At 44.2% G+C, this 21,754-nt stretch overlaps 1 protein-coding gene across 1 annotated transcript in view; it reads left to right on the top strand.

The window, feature by feature from the left end:
* Positions 1-21,754, top strand: part of LOC135208767 (uncharacterized) — a 97,349-nt gene that overhangs the window by 57,907 nt on the left and 17,688 nt on the right. Inside the window, exons 5-9 of the mRNA XM_064241280.1 lie at positions 17,688-17,811; positions 18,845-18,970; positions 19,181-19,312; positions 19,614-19,760; positions 20,095-20,285. Coding sequence (XP_064097350.1) covers positions 17,688-17,811; positions 18,845-18,970; positions 19,181-19,312; positions 19,614-19,760; positions 20,095-20,285 — 720 coding nt within the window. The remainder of the gene's footprint in view (positions 1-17,687; positions 17,812-18,844; positions 18,971-19,180; positions 19,313-19,613; positions 19,761-20,094; positions 20,286-21,754) is intronic.

Raw genomic sequence — 21,754 nt, 5'->3', positions numbered from 1 at the left:
CGCAGCAGTCGGCAGCATGGGATGGAGTAGTAGTAGTACGAGCTGCTCACTCTGGGGGTTGGGTTTCGGCTCCCCCTCATGGAGGGTTTTTGTAGTGGGAGATTTCTATTGACATTTGGCTCGTGGTAGTGGTCTCACTCGCCTAGTGTTCATACCGACACCCTCTTGGAGGGTGAGCGAGTCAGTTATACTGACCTTTTTCTTTATTTTATTTATTCTCTGGTATGTGTTAGTACATTTACCCTAGAAATAATAGATTAAAGGATATTTCGCGCAGCGACACGAGCTGAGCCCAGAAATCTAAATATTGTTCTAGAGACTTCCAATTCATTTCAAAAGGAAGATAAATAATTGAATATTACTATACGGTAAGAGTTTCAGCTTACGATAGCAGTTTTTGACCATTTCAGATGAGTTAAAGTTGACCAAATGTCGAATTTTTGTTATATATTTTTTTTATATGCAAATATTTCAAAAATGAGAAAAGCTACAACCTTCAATTATTTTTTGTTGTATTCTGCATGAAATTGCACACATTTTCATATATAAAACTCTATGAAATGCCTAATATGAAACAGAGCAAATATTACGAGAATGCAACGTACGCATTTCGGAGATTTGCGGCGGAGAATCCGCACGCGGAGGGAAGGAAAGGTTTTTTTTTTAATTCACCATAAATCTAAATATTGTGTTAGAGACTTCGAATTTGTTTCAAAATGAAGATAAATGACTGAATATTACTAGACTGTAAGAGTTTTAGCTTACAATTGCGTTTTTCGACCATTTCGGTAGAGTCAAATTTGACCGAACGTGGTTTTTTTTCTATTTATCGTGATTTCTGGGCCTAACCTGTGTCGTCCCATGAAATAGTTCCTATAGCACTCATTTCTAAGGTATAAATATTGCTAAATATACACTAGAGAAAAAAGCTATATGGTTATGCCAGAGTTTCCTGGCTCTCTCACCCTTATTTAGGGTGTCGGTATGGAAACTGGGGCGTGTGAAACCACTATCAGAGGTCCCCTGCCATTTAGTCTCTTCCTTTCTCAATATCCCTCGTCTACAGAGGAGCCTTCCCTTTTCTTGAAGATGTCTGATCATCAGGATACTGCTGCATCTAAGTTGAGTACTACAACTAATATGTGGTCATGTTTTAGGGTAGTGATGGTCTTTATATATATGTTTATTTTGGTAACGAACGGGAGATGGCATGACGCCGCTCCCAGTCAGCCATTCGGGCATCACTACCCGCGTATATTTACGCTCATATCGGCACCCAATTGGTCCCCCATACTAATTGGAGTCACCTTTTTTTTGGATAGATTAGCAGTTTTTTCAGTTAGTAATATATATATATATAGTATATATATACTATATACCCATGTATATATATATTATATATATTATAATTATTATATATATATTATTTTTTTTAAATTTATATCTATATATATATATATATTATGCTTCAGCATTCAGATTCAAATTATAAAAAGGCCAGAAGGAGTCCATGATACTATATTTAAAAAAAAGGCCAAGTTATTTCATATGAGACGTTTCGCACAACTGTGTGCATTTCATCAGGTCTGTGGAATAAAATACACCAAAGACATATTAAAATCATATAAAGTTAAAAGGAATTCACAAACTAAAGTCTAAAAAAGATTAAAAAAAGAGCAGTAAATATATATATATATATATATATATATATATATATATATATATATATATATATATATATTATTCCTGACGTTGTACTTTATGTCTGTATGCGGGGGATTCTAGCCTACCGAACCGAGCCGCATGCTCTCGAAGGGTAGCCTAGGTATGGGATTCCTGTTATACATCCTGTATGTTGTCTTCCAACCAATGAATGGCTGGATGCTGTATTATATTTTACTTAATATTAGCCTCTTAAATAAGAGACTTTTTGCCCTTATGCGGGAGGGCTTCGGCCCTTACCGTAGCCTATGATGGTCCGTGAGCCACCCTGGTCTTCTTAGCCAGGTCGGTTATAAAAGCCGATTTGGCGGGTTAGGCTAGCTGCTCAGAACCTTCCTGTCCAACCTGTTCAGATCGTTACAATTTGCTAAGGTTAGGCAGCCGCTCGAGAGGACTCATTACCCCATCCCTCTCTCTCTCTATCCCTCTCCCTCTTCCCCGGTGTCAGGACGAGTTGTAATTCTTTTATCCTAGTGATTATGAAATATGTGTTATTTTGCGCGCTTTGCATGTTATAGTAGGCCTATAGGCCTTCTGCTCCTGTTCAGTGGGGCCAGCCTACTGCTTGGTTGCCCACCTGGCCGGTAGCGGCGCCAACTGATCGCGTGTGGGTCACTCCTCTGGTCGACCTCCCTCCCCCTGTCCCCACCTCGGTGGGGGACGCGGCTCGCCTCACGCTACTCCATGTAGCCGACCCGAGCCCTCGCATAAGGGGGGAGGGTTGGGGAGTTCGGTCGGGGGGGTAGGTCCACCGCGTCATGCTCAGTGTGGGTGGTACAGGGGGGTGCCCACCCCGGCGAGCCTTGACTGGCCACCTGGCTCGTCGGGATGGCACACTCCACGTGTCACTATAATCGCGTTCCCTATCCGCAGCCCTACTTCACCATACCTATCCTCCTGCCCCGGCAGAACCAGGACCCCGACCAGAAGGCATCGGCTATGCAAATAGCTACGATCCCTTATTCGATCAGATACAGGCTAAAGTTTACCGATTCCCTGATCTGCTCTCATATAGTCGGACCCGGAGATAAAGATAGCTAGGTGGAAGGGGATACTGCGCTAGGAATGTTGTACAACGATTAGAGCAGTTTTCTTACGTGCATGTATAGATATTAGTATTTTCAATTACTTAAGTAAGATAAGTTGATGTACTATTCTTCGGGTTCGTTTACTACGGCGGACATTCCTACTCCGCCGGGTATTCAGAACCAAAGTACTATGTTATTATCACTAGCTCCCTTGCCTGGTTTTTATCTTCTTGGTTTTTTACTCCATACCGCACTCCGGTGGGGACGGAGAGTGGGCTTGAGACAATCTTATTCGACTAGATTATGTGTCTCCGGTGCCAGCGGAGTCAGGCCAGGTTCATCCCTCCCCTGCTCTGTCTGTACCAGGCCTAAAACCTTAATTTCATGACAAGAACGAAAACTAGGCACCGGAGCTAGTGAAATACAAATATTATTAGACACACGCTCCACCGGAGTCAACTCCGGTGACAGTAGAGTTGCGATGCATGCCCCACCGGATACATCTCCAGTGGGTCCAATTAGTGATACTCATGTGTCAATCAACTTACAGATGGGGCGTTGCTTGGAGACGGCGTGCACGGTCGTACTGCAAGAACCGTGCAGGCATGAGGTCTGCCGATCTCATGCTGGATGTGCGGTCATGGTGGGATCCCTGTTGGTGTGGCACCCGGATGGATGCGAGATTTGCTACGGGCTTGTGAGTGATCTCACTTCTGAGTCGGTACGTACCATTCTCAGAATGATACAATGAGAGTTATATTGAATAAAGTCATAATGATACATTCTAGACTAAGTAGGTAGCATCTAGGTTAGTGATTGAGATAATTATCTCTTACAGAACCCTCAAGCCGTCAAGGATGCGGCTCGGACAACCCTGAAGGCATGGGTCGGTGGCTTTGGCAGGAATGTCAAGGCCAAGCAGCCCTACATGCTGACCGAGGAGATGGCCTCTCTCTTCTACCCCGGAGCAAAGAGGTCGGCAGCTGTAGAGGCTGAGGTGGCGGCCCCTATCATTGCCAGGATCCGGACAGAGACCACGCCTTTGCTGGAAGACACGGAGGGTTTCGGCGAAGAAGTATTGGGAGATGTGGTGGCCATGAACCTAGACCGCGAGCCCATGGTTGTTGACGACCAGGGCGGAGGTAAGAATGTTGTTGAGGCAGGTAGTGTAGGGGCTAAAGGCTTGTCCTTTAGCCCATCTCAATCCTCTAATTCTTCTTCTTTCCAGGGATTCACCGGAAAGCCCCAGTCTGTTAGACCTAAGTCGGGCTTGGTGATCCTGAAGGTGAAATCCACTGACACCTTAAAGGCTATTAAGAAGTCCCTGCCTAAGCCAAAACCTAAGACCAGCCGCGCCAGTACGCCATCGGCTTCCAAACCCATGGCGGACACCGCAAGAGCTACTCCCCCTCAACAGGGGTCGAGAGCGAGAGGCTCAAAATCTAGGGCCCAGGAACCTAGCTTTGACCCGGCGGCTTTCTCCTCTATAATGATGGAGCAGATGGGGAACTTGGTACAAACCAAGTTCCAAGAGATTATGTCTCAGCTGTCCATCCAGTCCCTGACGGAGAGGATGATGAACCAGGAGACCCTAGTGGCGGGTATCCAGGAAAACCTGGCGGCGGGACTACCTCAGTCCAGGCAAGTTAGACAACCCCTGTCGATGCCGGACTCCTCAAAGCTGCCTCCATTTAATAACAACAACCTTTGGAGGCCAGCAGCATACGCCCTGTTCTCGGAGGGTATGCTCACAATAGAGGGATGCGGAACCCGGCGGGTAGAAGACTTTGAGTTCTACCTGCCAGATCTCCAGTTCCCCTTCATGGGCTATGCCTGGTTGACGGAAGAGGCAATGATAAGGGAAGATAAGGTCCCAAAGGAGACCGTCATCTACCCTAGGGACCAGGCCCAACAAGCCTGGGTCCCTAACTTGACAGAGTGGGAGTGTCAACACAAAGTTGACACCCCACAAAAGCCCCTTTGCAATGTTTGTAGTGAGTGATGACACTCCTACCCCATGCCTCTCCAAAGTGGCTGAGCTAACGCTACAAGCGGCCACGGAAGACAAACCTATGCCGCAACTCCAGGAGACAGAGTTACCTTCCCTTCTGCTCCACGGAGGCACGGAGTATTGGGTTGATGCCCCCGCAACTTTCTTGGTGGGTAAGCTTAGCCCAGACTGTGCTACAACACAGTTTAGTGAGTGGCTTCCTAGACTCCCCGACACCTTAGTCAAAGCTGAGTATGACGCAAGGTGCAGGCTGAGCAGGTCCCTCAACTCTGCCACCATGACAGAAATGACGTCCTTGGTGTATGCGGAGGAGCCACTATTTAAGATTTTAACAAAGTCACACCTTCACACCGTACAGTGTGACCTTTATGACTTTGCAGTGGCCAGACGAAACTGCAGGAAGCACGTCTTGTCGGACGCTTCCATCCAGCATGAGCCCAATAAGCTCATTAAATCCTCCATCTGGGGACCGAATCTCTTCCCTGAGTCCGTCGTTAACGAAGTTCTCGGGGAGGTAGCCAGACTTAACCAAAGCCTGAGGATACGCTGGGGACTCATTACAAAGAGGAAGTGTAAGTCCTCTAGAACGCATTCTAGGGACAAGAAACGGCCAAGGAAGTTCCAGCCCTTCCTGTCTGCTCAACCTCAAGCGGTGGTCCAAGCTGTCCCGGTGGCCCAGTTGAACCAGCCCTCCACCTTGAAAGCAAAACCACAATAACAATTTGTGCTTCTGAGTCAACCCACTCAGCAGCCACAAAGTTCAATCTCTTTCTCTACCTCCCCAGCCTTCAATGCTACCTTTGAAACCCAAGAGGCCTTTCAAGGGTACAATAGGTTCGCCAGAGGTAGCCGAGCTAGAGGAGCTTTCTGGCATAGGGGTGGCGGAAGAGCTTCTGGTCGAGGCAAAGGCTTCCGGGGAGGCCGAGGAAGCCGTCCATCTGCCAACCAGTGAGGCTCCCCAGGTAGGAGGGAGGCTGTACCTCTTCCGGAACCGTTGGAGGTTCAGCACTTGGGCCCACAGTATTGTAGCAAAAGGTCTGGGATGGAGTTGGAAAGAAGGGCCTCCTCCATCAACCAGATTTTACCAGGAACCAACGGCAGACTTGATAGAATACACCCAAGACCTGTTTCGGAAGAAAGTAGTGTCAGAAGTCAGACATTTAAAATTTCATGGGCGCTTGTCCAGCGTTCCAAAGAAAGGCTCACACAAACTAAGAATAATCCTAGACTTCTCCCATCTAAACTCATTCATTCATTGCGACAAGTTCCGTATGCTGACTGTGGGGCCGTCACCACCTCTATAGATCTTACAGATGCCTACTATCATGTCACAGTAGCAAGACACTTCCGCCCCTTCCTAGGCTTCAGACTAGGAAAGAAGGCTTATGCCTTCAAAGTAATGCCATTTGGGCTCAACATAGCGCCCAGAATATTTACAAAGCTAGCAGAAACAGTGGTCCAAGAATTAAGGACACAAGGGATAATGCTAGTAGCCTATCTAGACGATTGGCTCATTTGGGCCCCGGAGGCCGAAGAATGCCGCAAAGCAACAGCCAAAGTGATAAGTTTTCTGGAATACCTGGGATTCCAGATAAACAGGGACAAATCCCGGCTGACTCCGGCGCCATGTTTTCAGTGGTTGGGGATACAATGGGACCTGAACGCATACAACTTATCAATTCCGCCAGCGAAACGCAGAGAAATAGCAAGAGCTACAAGACAATTCCTCAAGGGCAAACAGACGTCCCGGTGGAACCAAGAAAGGATTCTAGGTTCACTCCAATTTGCATCAGTTACAGACGTGCTATTGAAAGCCAAACTCAAGGATATAAACCGGGTCTGGCGATCCAGAGCAAACAGGAAATCTCGGGACAAAGTATCCCGGATTCCGCCGATCCTACGGAAGAGACTCCGTCCCTGGACAGAAGTCAAGAGCCTGACAAAATCAATACCATTACAGTTTCCTTCCCCAGCCCTGGTAGTTCACGTGGATGCCTCCCTAAGTGGCTGGGGGGGATACTCCCAGTACAAAATAGTACAAGGGACTTGGTCAGTAACATTCCGCCAGCTGCATATCAATGTACTGGAGGCCGTGGCAGTGTTTCTGACCCTGAAGAAACTCTCAGCAGCAAAGAAAATCCATATCAAATTAGTACTAGACAGTGCGGTAGTAGTCCACTGTATAAACAGAGGAGGCTCCAAGTCAAGCCATTTAAATCACGTAATGGTAGCGATATTTACCTTAGCAACAAGGAACCAATGGCACCTGTCAGCCACTCACCTAGCGGGAGTAAGGAATGTAGTAGCAGATGCATTGTCAAGGACAATTCCGCTGGAATCGGAATGGTCCCTTGACGGAAAATCATTCAAATGGATCTGCCAACAAGTGCCAGGGCTTCAAATAGATCTCTTTGCCACAGAATCAAACCACAAACTGACATGTTATGTGGCTTTCAATCTGGACCCTCTGGCATATGCCACGGACGCTATGGCAATAGACTGGAACACTTAGAAGAAAATTTATCTATTCCCCCGATAAACCTATTACTGAAAGTTCTGAACAAACTCAGATCTTTCAAAGGACAGGTTGCACTAGTGGCTCCCAACTGGCCCAAGAGCAATTGGTTCCCACTACTAGTGGAATTGGGACTCTGGCCCCGGCAGATCCCCAATCCCAGATTGATGCAGTTGGTACAAACGCGGACTGTGTCCGCTTCCTCAGGGATTCAGAAAGCCCTAACTTTATGGACTTTATGAAGTTTGTGGCACAAAAAGATGCTAACATTGATCCTCAAAACATTCTGTTTCTCGAATCAGACAAACGAGAATCTACACTGCGTCAATACGATTGAGCAGTAAAGAAGCTAGCCACCTTTTTGAAAGGCACAAAGGTACAAACCATGACTACGAATCTGGCGATTACCTTTTTCAGAACCCTGTTCGAAAAAGGCCTAGCAGCTAGTACTATTACCACAACCAAATCTGCATTAAAGAAAATATTTCAATTTGGATTTAACATTGATTTGACAGATTCGTATTTTTCTTCTATCTCCAGAGCTTGTGCTAGACTTAGACCAGTAAATAGACCTCAGACGGTCTCCTGGTTTTTAAACGATGTACTTAAGCTAGCTTCACACGCTGATAACAAATCATGTTCTTATATAACCCTTCTCAGGAAAATGTTATTTTTAGTAAGTCTGGCATCAGGAGCCAGAATATCTGAACTGTCGGCCCTCTCCAGAGAACCAGATCACATTGAATTCCTCTCATCTGGAGAAGTTTTGATTTTGCCAGATCGTCAATTCTTGGCTAAAAATGAGGATCCACAAAATAGGTGGTCCCCATGGAAGATTGTCCCACTTCCGCAGGACTTATCTCTATGTCCAGTTAACACTAAGAGCCTATCTAAACAGAACTGCCAAGAAATCATCAGGCCCTTTATTCATTAGGGAGAATGGTGGAACCATCTCCCTAAAGGGAATCAGACAACAAATTCTCTATTTTATTAAACAGGCCACTCCGGAATCAATTCCGCATGTACATGATATTAGAGCGGTAGCTACCTCAGTTAATTACTTTCATCATATGAACTTTGACAATCTCAAAAAGTATACAGGTTGGAAGTCGCCGACAGTATTTAAACGCCACTACTTAATAGCCTATATCTCTCTCTTTAGTTCTTCCTCTCCTACCTGCCTCGCTAGCATTCTTGACCTTTGCTTTGGTTGTTTACCGGGTTGCACAAATTGACCTTGATTTCACCTGGACTGCACTTATAATCACTCTTGCTTGTACATACAAATGTCTAATTGTATATAGTATGTGTATATAAATTTCCTGTATCGGTGTGTGGAATTCATCTAATCCTTTCAGATTTGGGTGGTAGAACCCTAATTATTTAGATAAGGACTGTAGATTTAAGGATATTATTAAAAATCTCAGTAGAATTAAGGAACTTTATTGAACTTTTAGAATTAAGAAACTTTTCATTAAAAAGTACCTTAGGAGTAATTATATAATTTTATTTTCCTTCCAGTAACTGGTTTACACTACAATTCCAAGCTAGTAGAGCCAAATCTCTGTTACTATTTCACGGGACGACACAGGTTAGGCCCAGAAAAGGGATTTTGACAAAGGAAAAATCTATTTCTGGGCAGTGACCTGTGTCGCCCAGTGAAACCCACCCTCTTATTTTCCACACCCTAACTGGCCCAAGCTTGGGTGCTACTACAGGAATGATAAACAGGCGCTAGTTGTAGCAGTAGCGGGCGGTAGATGGCCTGGAACGGCTCCTCTGTAGACGATGGATATTGAGAAAGGAAGAGACTAAATGGCAGGGGACCTCTGATAGTGGTTTCACACGCCCCAGTTTCCATACCGACACCCTAAATAAGGGTGAGCGAGCCAGAAAACTCTGGCATAACCATATAGCTTTTTTCTCTAGTATATTTAGCAACATTTATACCTTAGAAATGAGTGCTATAGGAACTATGTCACTGGGTGACACAGTTCACTGCCCAGAAATAGATTTTTGTTCATGAAACTTACCTGTCAGATATATATATAGCTGTATTCTCTGAAGTCCGACAGAATTTCTAAAACTTACGACACACGTAGTGGGAGTTAGGGTGGTTAGTACCCATTCCCGCCGCTGGGAGGCGGGTATCAGGAACCATTCCCATTTTCTATCAGATTTCTTCTGTCGCCGGTGTCGTAAACATCTGTTTACACACCTCCGCCTCAGGATTTTGGAAAACTTTTCATTGCTTGAGTATCCTCTTGACTTTTTGGTTTTTTGATTGGATCGATAGCTTGGCATACGTGACTTGGACTGTTTTTTTAATTTGGCTTAGATTTTTTCCTTAAATATGTCTGGATGTAGTTCGGCTAGCGCCAGGGTGTGCTCGAAAGTGGAATGCAAGGTTAGGCTTCCTAAAGCCTTGGTTGATCCTCACACATTGTGTAAAGGGTGTAGGGGGCAAGATGTAAATATGATTTGCGCTGTAATGAGTGTGAAAGCTTGGAAATATTTAATTTAAAATGGAAGACGTATGAATCCTACGTTAATAAGTTAGAACGTGATAGGATTAGGAGGTCTTCCTCCAGGAGTAAGTCGGGTAGCAGACAGGGTATTAATGTATCCCCTTCTAACCCTCCTTTAGATTTTGTGTCTCCTAACCCCGTAGTGTTGCCTTCGGGCCCTCAAGTGGTGTCTGCGGAGGGTAATGCCCTTTCGCTTATTCTGGATTCATTTGAAGACGCTTGAATCTAAAGTGCTTGCCCTTGAAAACGGGCAAAATAAGTGCAGTGATAGTGCCCCTAGTGAAGTGGAGGGGGCGTCAGATCGGCCCTATAGCGCCTCTAGGCTGGGACCTCTGCCGGACTCCCAGGACTCAGGGAGAGGGCATGTCGAAGGCCGAAGGAGGGTTACGGGGAACCCCCACCGATCTGGCGTCCCTTCAGCAGTTCCTGTGGACGCTTCCCAGGCTGCTAAGGAGCGTGCTCGAGCACGTATCCTGAAGGATTGTTTCTCGTCTTCCGACGCGTCCTCCCCGCGCAAGGGGTGGGAATCTCGTTCGGATTCGCGACCTTTGAAGAGGACTCTTCAAGAGCTTGACGCTTCACGTCATGCTTTGTCTGAGTGGCATTCTTCTCCGGAAAGCGTAGCTTTTCCGCCCCAGAAGAAGTCTAGGACGTCATCCGACGATGACGCCCGCGAGCGCCCCAGTCGCTCTAGAGCCAAGGCTGTTCCTGGGAGAAGGAAGAAGGCGTCCCCTCGCCCCTCTCCTTCTCACAAGCGCAGCTCGTCTCCGCATAAGGAGACATCTCAGACGGAGATCATCAATTGCTGAATTGCCAACGGCAACTGGACGCTTTGCTGAAGCAGAAGGAGTCGGTTCCTCGTCGAAGGAAAGACGATAGACTGCCTATCAAGAGAACTAAGCAGTCTTCTCCAACGGCTCCTCTTTCGTCCCCGTCTTCTGATTTTTCGCCCTCTAGACTTCGTTTTGCTCCCCAGGGTTCGTCTAGAGGTGACGTTAGACGCCAGGTTAGAGAGAGTTCTCTACATGCTCCTCTCTCTTCCCGTAGAGAGGACGCTCAGCGTTCCGACTTCGACGCTTCTGCTGACGACGATTTTGTAGCTGTCGGACGGACTTCTATGCGTTCGGCCCCTCTTCGACATGACAGTGTTGACACTCAACGATTCGCTAGTCGGGCAGTTGATCAAGTTTCTTCGCGGGACGTTCGTAAGGACGCTTCGCGAGACGTTAGAAGAGTCTCTTTGTTGGACGCTCGGTCGGACGCTGATTTGGACGCTCGAGAGAACGCTACGTTGGATGCTCAGATGGACGCTCGTAGACGTTCTAGTAAGAGCTCTGTGGACGTGAATGTGGAAGTTCGCTGTCACTCGGATGTTGTTCCCGAGACTTTGGCACGTTCGCCTCTAAAGGTGATTCCTGATCCTGTGACTGTTAAGGATCCGTTACCCTCGTCTTCTCTTCATCGTTCGGATAGGAGACTTGGAGCTAAAGGACTTCTGCCTCTTCCTTCGGATTTGCACTCGGGTAGGGAAGAAGGAGAACTTAGCGGTTCTTCTGAGGATGTTGATGAAGAACAACCTGCTACGTCTGCATCGTCAGATTATCAAGTTTTGGCACGACTACTTCGTGATTCGTTTGGCGATACTTTCCAGCCTGCTGCTCCTCCTTCTCCTCCTTCTCAGTTTTCGTCGTCGAAGACAAGCAAGTCTCCAGGTTTCGTGAAGATGAAGACGTCGTTATCTACTAGAAGAGCTTTCCGGAAGGTTAACGCCTGGATGGAGTCTAGGAAAGCAAAAGGAAGGACTACTTTCGCCCTGCCTCCGTCTAGACTTAGCGGTAAGGCAGGGATGTGGTATGAGACAGGCGAGGAATTAGGATTGAAGGTTCCTACGTCTGCTCAAGGTGATTTCGCCAGCGTGGTTGATGCCTCAAGGAGGGCCCTTTTAGCCTCAGCTAAAGTATCTTGGACGACTTCAGAACTGGACCATCTTTTGAAGGGACTGTTTAAGTCCTTAGAGGTATTCAACTTCTTAGACTGGTGTCTTGGAGCCTTAGACAACCAATCTCGTAAGCCAGACTCGATCAGCTTGGGGGAGCTGTCCAGTGTATTGTCATGCATGGACAAGGCCGTCAGGGATGGCTCAGAGGAGTTAGCCTCTCATTTTTCAGCAGGGGTTCTTAAGAAAAGGTCGCTTTATTGCAACTTTGCGGCTAAGTCTGTCTCTCCCGCACAGAGGACAGAACTTTTGTATGCTCCCTTCTCGAGTCATCTCTTCCCCCAAGCTATGGTGAAGGATCTGGCAGTTAGTCTGCAAGAGAAAGCCACACAAGACCTGTTGGCTCAGTCTTCGAGACGTCCGGCTGGCCCTTCAACGTCGGTCAGGATTGCCCAAACCGTTTAGAAACGCAGAAGCCCTTTCGTGGAGGGACTTCCGCTAGATCGTCTCCTCGAGGAAGAAGCCTTCCTAGAGGTAGAGCCCCTTCCAAGTCTAGGGGCAAGAAGTGAGAGATCGTGCCTTCAGTTCACCGGTAGGAGCCAGGCTGCAGTTGTTTGCAGAAGCCTGGAGAGTAAGAGAGGCAGACACCTGGTCTCTCGACGTCATAGAGAAGGGTTACAAGATCCCTTTCATAAAGCCGCCCCCGTTGACTTCCACTCCCAGGGACTTGTCCCCATCGTATCCTCTAACAAAGCGAAAGATACTTTTCGACCTGCTCGAGCAGATGCTCGAGAAACGGGAGCAGTGGAACAGGTTTTAGACCTGGCAACGCCAGGATTTTACAACAGATTATTTCTTGTACCGAAACAATCGGGAGGGTGGCGGCCCGTCTTGGATGTAAGTCGTCTAAACCTCTTTATAGAGAAGCAGAGGTTCAAGATGGAGACACCTCAGTCAGTTCTGGGGGCCTTAAGACCCGGAGATTGGATGGTATCACTCGACCTCCAGGACGCCTACTTTCACGTCCCGATACATCCCCAATCGATGAAGTACCTTCTTCGGTTCGTACTGAAAGGAAGGTCTTTCAATTAATTCAGGGCTCTTTGTTTCGGACTGAGTACGGCCCCTTTGATCTTCACCATCTTAATGAAGAACGTGGCGAGGTGGCTCCATCTTTCCAACATCAGAATCTCGCTCTATCTGGACGACTGGCTCATACGTAGCCTCCTCGCAGACCCGGTGCCTGAAGGACTTGCAAACGACTCTGTCTTTAGCTGCGTCCCTGGGGCTTCTGGTGAACTTCGAAAAGTCACATCTGACCCCAACACAGTCCATCGTGTATCTGGGGATTCAGATGGATTCAGTGGCTTTTCGGGCTTTTCCGTCCCAGGAACGTCAGCAACAAGGCATAGAAAAAGTGTCGGCCTTTCTAGGGAAGGATTCATGCTCGGTGAGGGAATGGATGAGTCTGCTGGGGACCATTTCCTCGCTGGGAGAAGTTTGTTTCCCTGGGGAGGCTACACCTCCGACCTCTTCAGTTCTTTCTGTCGGACAGCTGGACAGAAAAGGACAACTTCGACATGAAGTTAAGCATCTCGGAAGAGGTGAAGAACCATCTAAGATGGTGGCTCGATCCGTGGAAGCTGTCAGAGGGCATATCCCTCAAGCTTCAGAACCCCGACCTAGTGTTGTTCTCCGACGCGTCATCCATGGGGTGGGGAGCAACTCTAGGGGGGGAGGAAGTGGTCAGGTACCTGGAGAGGTAACAGGTAACCTGGCATATCAACTTCAAAGAGCTGGCAGCGGTTCAATTAGCGCTCCAGTTCTTCCAGAACAAAGTCTCCCGTCGTGTAGTTCAAGTCAACTCGGACAACACCACAAGCCCTGGCATACTTGAAGAAACAAGGAGGAACACACTCTCGCTCCCTGTTTACTCTAGCGAAAGAGATCCTACTTTGGGCAAAGGAGAGAGAAGTCACAATATTGACAAGATTCATTGCCGGAGTCGAGAACGTCCGGGCAGATCTCCTCAGTCGACAAGGACAGTTATTGCCGACAGAGTGGACTCTCAATCAAGAAGTATGCCAGGAACTGTGGGGTCTTTGGGGATGCCCCTTAGTGGACATCTTTGCAACGTCAAGGACGGCGAGACTTCCTCTGTATTGCTCCCCGGTTCTCGATCCGGGAGCAGTAGCAGTAGACGCCCTTCTATGGGATTGGACGGGCCTGGATCTCTACGCTTTTCCCCCTTCAAGATCCTGGGGGAGGTGATGAGAAAATTTGCAGCATCGGAGGGGACGAGGTTGACTTTAATCGCCCCCTTTTGGCCTGCAGCGATCTGGTTCACAGAGGTGATGTTCTACCTAGTGGATTATCCGAGATCTCTTCCGTTAAGGAGAGATCTACTCAAACAGCCCCACTTCGAGAGGTACCACAAAAACCTCTCCGCTCTGAGTCTGACTGCGTTCAGACTATCCAAAAGTTGGCCAGAGCGAGAGGTTTTTCGAAATCAGTGGCTAAAGCTATCGCCACCGCGAGGGAGACCATCATCAATCGCGGTTTACCAATCAAAGTGGGCAGCCTTTAGAAGTTGGTGTAAGAGAAAAGGAGTTTCCTCTACCACTACCTCTGTGAGCCAGATCGCCGACTTCTTGCTTTATCTGAAACAAGATCTGAAGTTGGCAGTGTCAACTATTAAAGGCTACAGAAGCGTCCTATCTGTAGTTTTTCGCCATAGAGGTCTTGACCTCGCTAACAACAAGGATCTCAATGATCTCCATGATCTATTGAGATCTTTCGAGACGACCAAGGTACCACTACCGAAGCTACCTTCGTGGAACCTGGATGTGGTCCTCAAATATTTAATGTCAAATCGCTTTGAACCTCTTTCCTCTTCGTCTCTACGAGATTTGGACGAAGAAGAAAACTGTATTCCTAACGCTCTGGCGACGGCGAAGAGAGTTAGCGAAATACAGGCTATCAGCAAACACGTCGGTTTCAAAGGGCATAATGCAGTCTGCTCTTTGGGTATGTCGTTTCTGGCCAAAAACGAAAACCCTTCCAATCCGTGGCCTAGAACATTCGAGATCAAGGGTATGGCAGAGATCATTGGTCAAGAGCCAGAAAGAGTCCTGTGTCCTGTTAGGGCTCTTAGAGAGTATATTCGTAGAACGAAGGATTGCAGAGGTTCTGCGGAGAACTTATGGTGTTCGGTCAAGAGACCAAACATGCCCATGTCCAAGAATGCACTGGCATTCTTTTTAAGAAACACCATTAAAGAGGCGCACGCTTCTTGCAAAGACAGCGACTTTAAGATACTAAAAGTTAATGCGCACGAAGTAAGGGCTATTTCGACCTCAATAGCCTTTCAGAAAAACATGGCTCTTAAAGACATTTTAAGTGCTACTTTTTGGAGGAGTAAACTCCAGTTGTTCGCCTCGCACTACCTACGGGAGGTGAGAAACGACCTATGAAAACTGTTACTCTCTCGGACCATACGTCGCCGCAGACACTATTTTGGGGCAGGAGGTATCACTCATCCTTTCCCATAGAAAAGGGTAGGTGAGTTTTTAATATTTGTATGTTTTATGTTGTAGGGTCGGCTGCCGAGTACAGTCGTCCCTTCCCTTAGCCTTTGGTATATGGGAGTTTGTTGTTAGGCTAGATTAGGTGGTGGTTTTTGCCTCGTTGCCCTCAGAAGTATGGTCATGGTCTAGTCACATTGTGGTCCCGTCCCCGTTGACAGATCATCTAGAGCGCACCAACTACACAGGTCACTACCTTGTTGGTAACTCTAGTGAAGCAGAAGCAGGCTTGGGTGACAGTAATCACGAAGTCAGCTATGCTAACAGGTAAGGAACCAAGATGTCAATCATATACATTTATATGTTTCCTAAAATCCTTTTTTCTGTCTCTCCCACCGCCAAAGGTGGGATTCAGCTATATATATATTTGACAGGTAAGTTTCATGAACAAAATGATATTGTTAAGATACAATAAAGTTTGTTCATACTTACCTGGCAGATATATATATTTTTAGTACCCACCCACCTCCCCTCAGGAGACAGTGGAGATAGAAATCTGATAGAAAATGGGAATGGTTCCTGATACCCGCCTCCCAGCGGCGGGAATGGGTACTAACCACCCTAACTCCCACTACGTGTGTCGTAAGTTTTAGAAATTCTGTCGGACTTCAGAGAATACAGCTATATATATATCTGCCAGGTAAGTATGAACAAACTTTATTGTATCTTAACAATATCATTTTCCTTTGTCAAAATCCCTTCTATATTCAAATATTTTGAAAATGAGAAAAGCTACAACCTTCAATTATTTTTTGTTGTATTCTACATGAAATTGCACACATTTCCATATATAAAACTTTATGTAACGGCTAATTTAAAATGGCGCAAACATTACGACAATCGGACGAAAAAATTTCTGATTTTTTCAGAAGAGTTACCGCGCGGATGTAAGGACAAATTTTTTTTTTTTTTTTCATAAATTCACCATAAATCAAAATATTGTGCTAGAGACTTCCAATTTGTTGCAAAATGAAGGTAAATGATTGAATATTACTAGAATATAAGTGTTTTAGCTTACAATTGTGTTTTTCAACCATTTCGGTAGTCAAAGTTGACCAAAGGTTGAAATTTTGGCACTTATCATTATTTATATGAAAATATTTCAAAACTTATAAAAGCTATAATCATGAGTATTTTTTTGTTATATTCTACATGAAATTGTGCACATTTTCATATATAATACTCCATGTAACGGCTAATTTAAAATGGTGCAAAAATTATGTCAAAGTGACGAAATAATTTCTGAGATGTGTCACTGATACTTTTTAGTGCGATAAGAAAGAAATTTGCGCTTTCGTGCCTGCATAACGATTGTAAACAAAACAACGCTTTGATCCGTGAGCTCCCAGCATCCCCCAAGGCGCGTGATTCAAAAGTTTTCGCCTGGTAGGCCTATAAGTATTTTTCCGCGAATTTAAATAAAAACTTTTTTTATCGACGTACCATACATCCAATCGGCACCCAACAGACAATTTATGTCGACATTTAATACGTCCAATTGGCGTTAAAGGGTTAATTAACTATTTTTTTGCTTTAATTTTAGGCCAAAATTTTACTGTAACAAATCCTCCAAAATATTTATTTAGAGCAGTGTCTTTTATTTCATGTGATTTGTTACTATGATAATGTTTTTAATTTACTTGATTAAAATGAATCACCTTATAAGAAATGTTGAGGTTGCCCTTAGTTCTGTTTTTGCAAGATTGCATGATAACTAGAGTTTTAGTAGTTCCCTTAATCTTGGCAAAGTATTCAGCATTGGGATCTATATCCTCAAAAATGGGTCGCTATTTTCCTTGTAATAGCAATACTTCTCCATTGCTGGAACAGAATGGTTGCAGAACCAATTCTTTAAGGTAATAACAGTCATGGAAGCCTTAGAACTTGACATTTATATAACTGGGAGAGACCTTGTGGATATTTTTCAGTACTTGATGATTTTCAGCATAACACATCATCAACAGCTTCAGCTTAAAGTCATCCACATGGTTGCCTCCTAACAAGGGTTAAATGGTCTTTTGCAACACAACCTTAAAGCCTGGCATATCCTTCTCTTTTATAGATAGGAATGAAAAGTCAAGTATTATCTTCTAGTAAAGACTAGTCTCCTCCACAATGAATAACTTTTGGAAGAAATAGCAGCTTCTCAGTAATCTTCACTATGTGGCAGGATGCTTGGGCACTGTTAACTTGTTGGCCAACACACTTTGCCTTAGATCTTGATGTTGTAATAATTTTCACTGCTTGAACTTCATGAACATCTTCAACTTCCCAAGAATTCTGTGTTTTTACCATTTGGAAACTTGTTGAGGTTTTCATGTATTTACCTTATATGAGATTGATTTTTGTTTCCTCTGTTTCAGATGTTGAGATGTTTCTTGAAGAATTTATCCGATGTAGTTATCCTCACTCTACAGTGTGCCTACAAGATGTAAAACTACTTTTTAATGACTTAGGATTCAAAGATAAGGAAAATATTTTATTCAGGTAAGACCGTTTGCCTGTAAGAATTACTTGAGTTAGTTGCAATAGTGATAATCATTACTGCAATAGGCAATTTGATACAAAAATAGTCTTGTAGAGAAATTGTAACTAAGTTTAGGGAGCAATATCATATACGTAGGTTTTTGGTCTATGAATACAGCTGTAGTGGCATTTTTCTAATTATTATTATTCACCAACAATGTCTTGTATTTTTCATGTTAAGTCTCGTCAGTTTTGTGGTTTTATTGTCTGTATTTCAGGCTACATTCCCAAAATGGAAGTAAGCTGCCCTCCATTTATCCATTTGAAGGATTGATCTCTCTAGAGCTCAATGGAATGGATGAAGACATATAGGCCTTCTTTTGATTAACTCTTTCCCTCATTGTATTTCTAGGACCTTTGGTTATGACTATGATTTCTACCCCCATTGATATTCCAAGTGATCCTGCTGTTGTTGTTCAAGTAGCTCCAGCTTTAACTCTTGTCCCCTCAAGGATGACTGCCTTGACCACATCTTTGGTGGTCACACTTGAAATTGGAGAGGGGGTTGGTTGTAAGAGGTCAAAAAGCATACTATGTCTATCCTCCTCCTTTCATTGTCTTGGAAGTTATCATTTCATTCCTCCATTTGTCTTTGCCTTGAGAAGGTGCGTGCTATCAAACCTGCAGTGTGGTTTTTGGCCACCCTATATCTTTGTAGAGATGTATAAGGAGTTCCCCATTTTTTCCTATGAGTTTAGTGATTCTCCAGGTGGAATTTCGATGGATTAAGAAGTTACTAACCCCAGAAAATTTTAATTCTCTTCATTTCTGGGGACAGCTCGTGCCATAAGTAACACTGTAGATTATAAAGGTTCTTACAGCGTCCTTCCCACCCAGACAAACAACTCATAATTTATTGTTTGATTTGAGTTTTCAGTGGCTACTACTCATCGTTGACTGTAAATATAAGGTTTAATAATATGGATTTGTACAGTTAGCAAACATTAATATTTTAACAGTGGTAGGAGTGACTCCCTTTACGAATGTATTCTAGAGCTTTGGATCGCCAGAGAATTGGAGAACTAGACTGCAGAGAGTTTGTGCTAGGACTAGCTGCGTTGGATCCTCTAACCACACATGGGAAAGGTCCCGCTGAAGTTAGATGTCGTTACATCTTTAGGTAAGATATTCTTGAGGTGAGCGTATTTGTAGAGTTAAAATATTTGCAGTGTTCTCAAGTCAAAATACTGTACTTTGTGTTGTTATTTAGTATACTGTATAATGACATCATTAATGTAAACATGTTTCCCCATAGTAATGAAGTAAGTAATAATAGGGTTATTACATTTTTATGCTGAACTATCTTTTGATTGGAAAGTTTTTATTCCAGATACTATGATGGCAATGAGGACGATGTATTAGAAATTAGTGAGGTTAGAAATATGATTCATGACATTGCTCAGCTTCAGGGCCATGAAACCACTCCAGAGTCTATTACAGAGAAAACTGCCAAAAGCTTAGAGTATGTACTTTTTTACAATGAGGACCTTTTAATGGTTGCTATGGAAGATGCAGTTGTTATGGTTGTTACATAAGAAAATTAAAATCTGAAATTACTTAAGATATTTAATTTTATTTGTATACCAACTTTATTTATGCTTGCTTCAGTTTCAAGCTGTAAGACCAATTTTATACTTTGTATATTATGCTATTATACCCATGTTTAATATGGAATCATAATGTTGGATTTTATTTTTTATAAAGGTTTTAGGACAGATATTTAGGTAAATGTACATGATGGTACAAGGAAAAATTTTTTGCAGAGTCTTTGGAATTAAAGATGGATCGGGACTTCCTCTTACAAACTTTTTGGTAAATGTAGGTAATCTACGATTTCGAGGGACTTCACTATTATTTCGGGCTAACACATCTGTACTTCAGCACATAATTCATAAACTAGGAAGTACAAGGTTTGTACAGTGTATTAATTATGTTTGTACAATTCCTCAACTTATAATTAGAACTATATGCATCAATTGGGAGTACTGTACATGTATTGGCTGATCCTAGTCTCGGGCAGTCATCCATCTCATTATTCATGGTGTCTTGTTCGTAGTTGCAAGAAATAGTAGAGTTGTGAGGAAAGAACTGTGTATTATAAATACGTACTGGATTTGTATAAATTTTTTATTTTTTTTTTTTTTTACATAAACATTGTTATATAGCTTCGTATAGTTAGCCTAAATATCAGGAAGCTGTTAAGGTTTCTCATCCTAAAAACTATTGTATTAATTTGCCCAACAGGAAACGTCAGGCAGATAATCAGTTTCGAAGCCCAGAATCTAGTGAATTTTTACACAAAAAGCTCAGAAAATCTATCCCACAAGACCACTCAAAGAGTTCAAATAGTTCCTCTGTAGAAAATAATAATGGCATGCATAATAGAATGGAAGAAGACCGAGATTGTTCTATGAAGTCTATGGGAAGTTCTTCAGGTTAGTAATTACATATTGCAATACACTCCCTGAACACCTGAATTAGCCCTGGTCACTGACCAGCCCGAACTATATCCCCACATATTTACCCACTGAGTGGGTAATTTAAACTGTCAGTGTTACGAACGCTGCAGGTAAAATCTAGTTAAATGAGTTACCTGTGTTACCGTTGGCAACACTGCCGCAAATACCAGCCACCAGAGGCCTGTCTCCTCAATCGTTTCTTGTTCGCCCTGCTGTGCGGATTAGTCCCACATCAGGCGAACTTTTGGTCATTTAGCCTGACCCCACTCAAAGAGTTTTTGTATTTTGGATACAGATTACTACCTTGGACTGTTATTAACGTTTTTCTCCCGTTTGACTTTGGATAGCTACTTTGTACTCGCTATGGATAAGTTGGAAAATAAACGTCGTAGCCATCTGCAAACGCCTCTGCTTCCACTTCATCTACAGTTCGACGATCGAGCCTTCTACTGCTGAACATGTTGGTGCTTATTGGCTCTGCATGCCCTGCAAGCGTAGGATGAGTACCCTCACACATGATTGACGTTCTTTACGTTATTTCGTGTAGGAAGGTTCAGTGTAATACCAGTCAGAGATGTTTGTCTTGGTCAGGAGACAAGGAAACATTAGAGTTAGTTAGTCAAGAAATTAGTGGACAGGTTGTCATCTAGTATGTTTAGCATATTTCTAGCCTGACGAATAATTTAACCAAAATAGAGATAGGGTAGTAGTAGTATAGTGGATACTAATCGTTCTTTTTCAGCCCCCCTGCCTGTTCCAGAACCAGCCCTAACGGGTGTTGGGGGTAATGGAGAACCGCAAGCCTCCAAGTAGGTAGGTTCTCTCTCTCTCTCTCTCTCTCTCTCTCTCTCTCTCTCTCTCTCTCTCTCTCTCTCTCTCTCTCTCTCTCTCTCTCTGGCGGAGTAGGCATTGTTGGCAGCAGAGCAGATTTCCCCTTCCCTCGATGTGTAAGTTCTCAGGATGATGAAAATTTTGGTCAGATACAGACAAGTAGGGATAATAGGCTACATAGTGTTCAGGAAGAGAAGTGCAGGCTTCTTTCGGTTGGTTTTCTATTATAAGTAGTAGTTTATAGAGGGACAGTGTCCTTAGAGCCTCTTTGGGTTTTTCCTGCTTCGAGTTCCTTGCATCAGAAGCTTTCTAGGCCGTGGTTGGTCATTCAGATCTGGTTTCGGGTCTGTCGGGTTCTGAAGGGTTGAATACTGCTCCTTCGTCTTAAAGTTTCCTTTCCTCTTCATATATGATATGGTAATTGTTAATATCAACTAATTCTCTGTTCAATGCATATTGACTTGCGATAATTCAGTATGTAAAGAAATTGAATAAAATTAACTACGGCTAGCCTAGTGTTCACGATGATATATCGTATGCATATACAGTAGCCTAGCCTAAAGTATTCGCTGTACTACATATCGGTAGAGTATTTTTTCATAGTGGCTAACGCT

This window comes from Macrobrachium nipponense, chromosome 35, assembly GCF_015104395.2.
Source record: "Macrobrachium nipponense isolate FS-2020 chromosome 35, ASM1510439v2, whole genome shotgun sequence".
Classification (NCBI taxonomy): domain Eukaryota; kingdom Metazoa; phylum Arthropoda; class Malacostraca; order Decapoda; family Palaemonidae; genus Macrobrachium; species Macrobrachium nipponense.
This window is presented reverse-complemented; position numbering and strand designations above follow the sequence as displayed.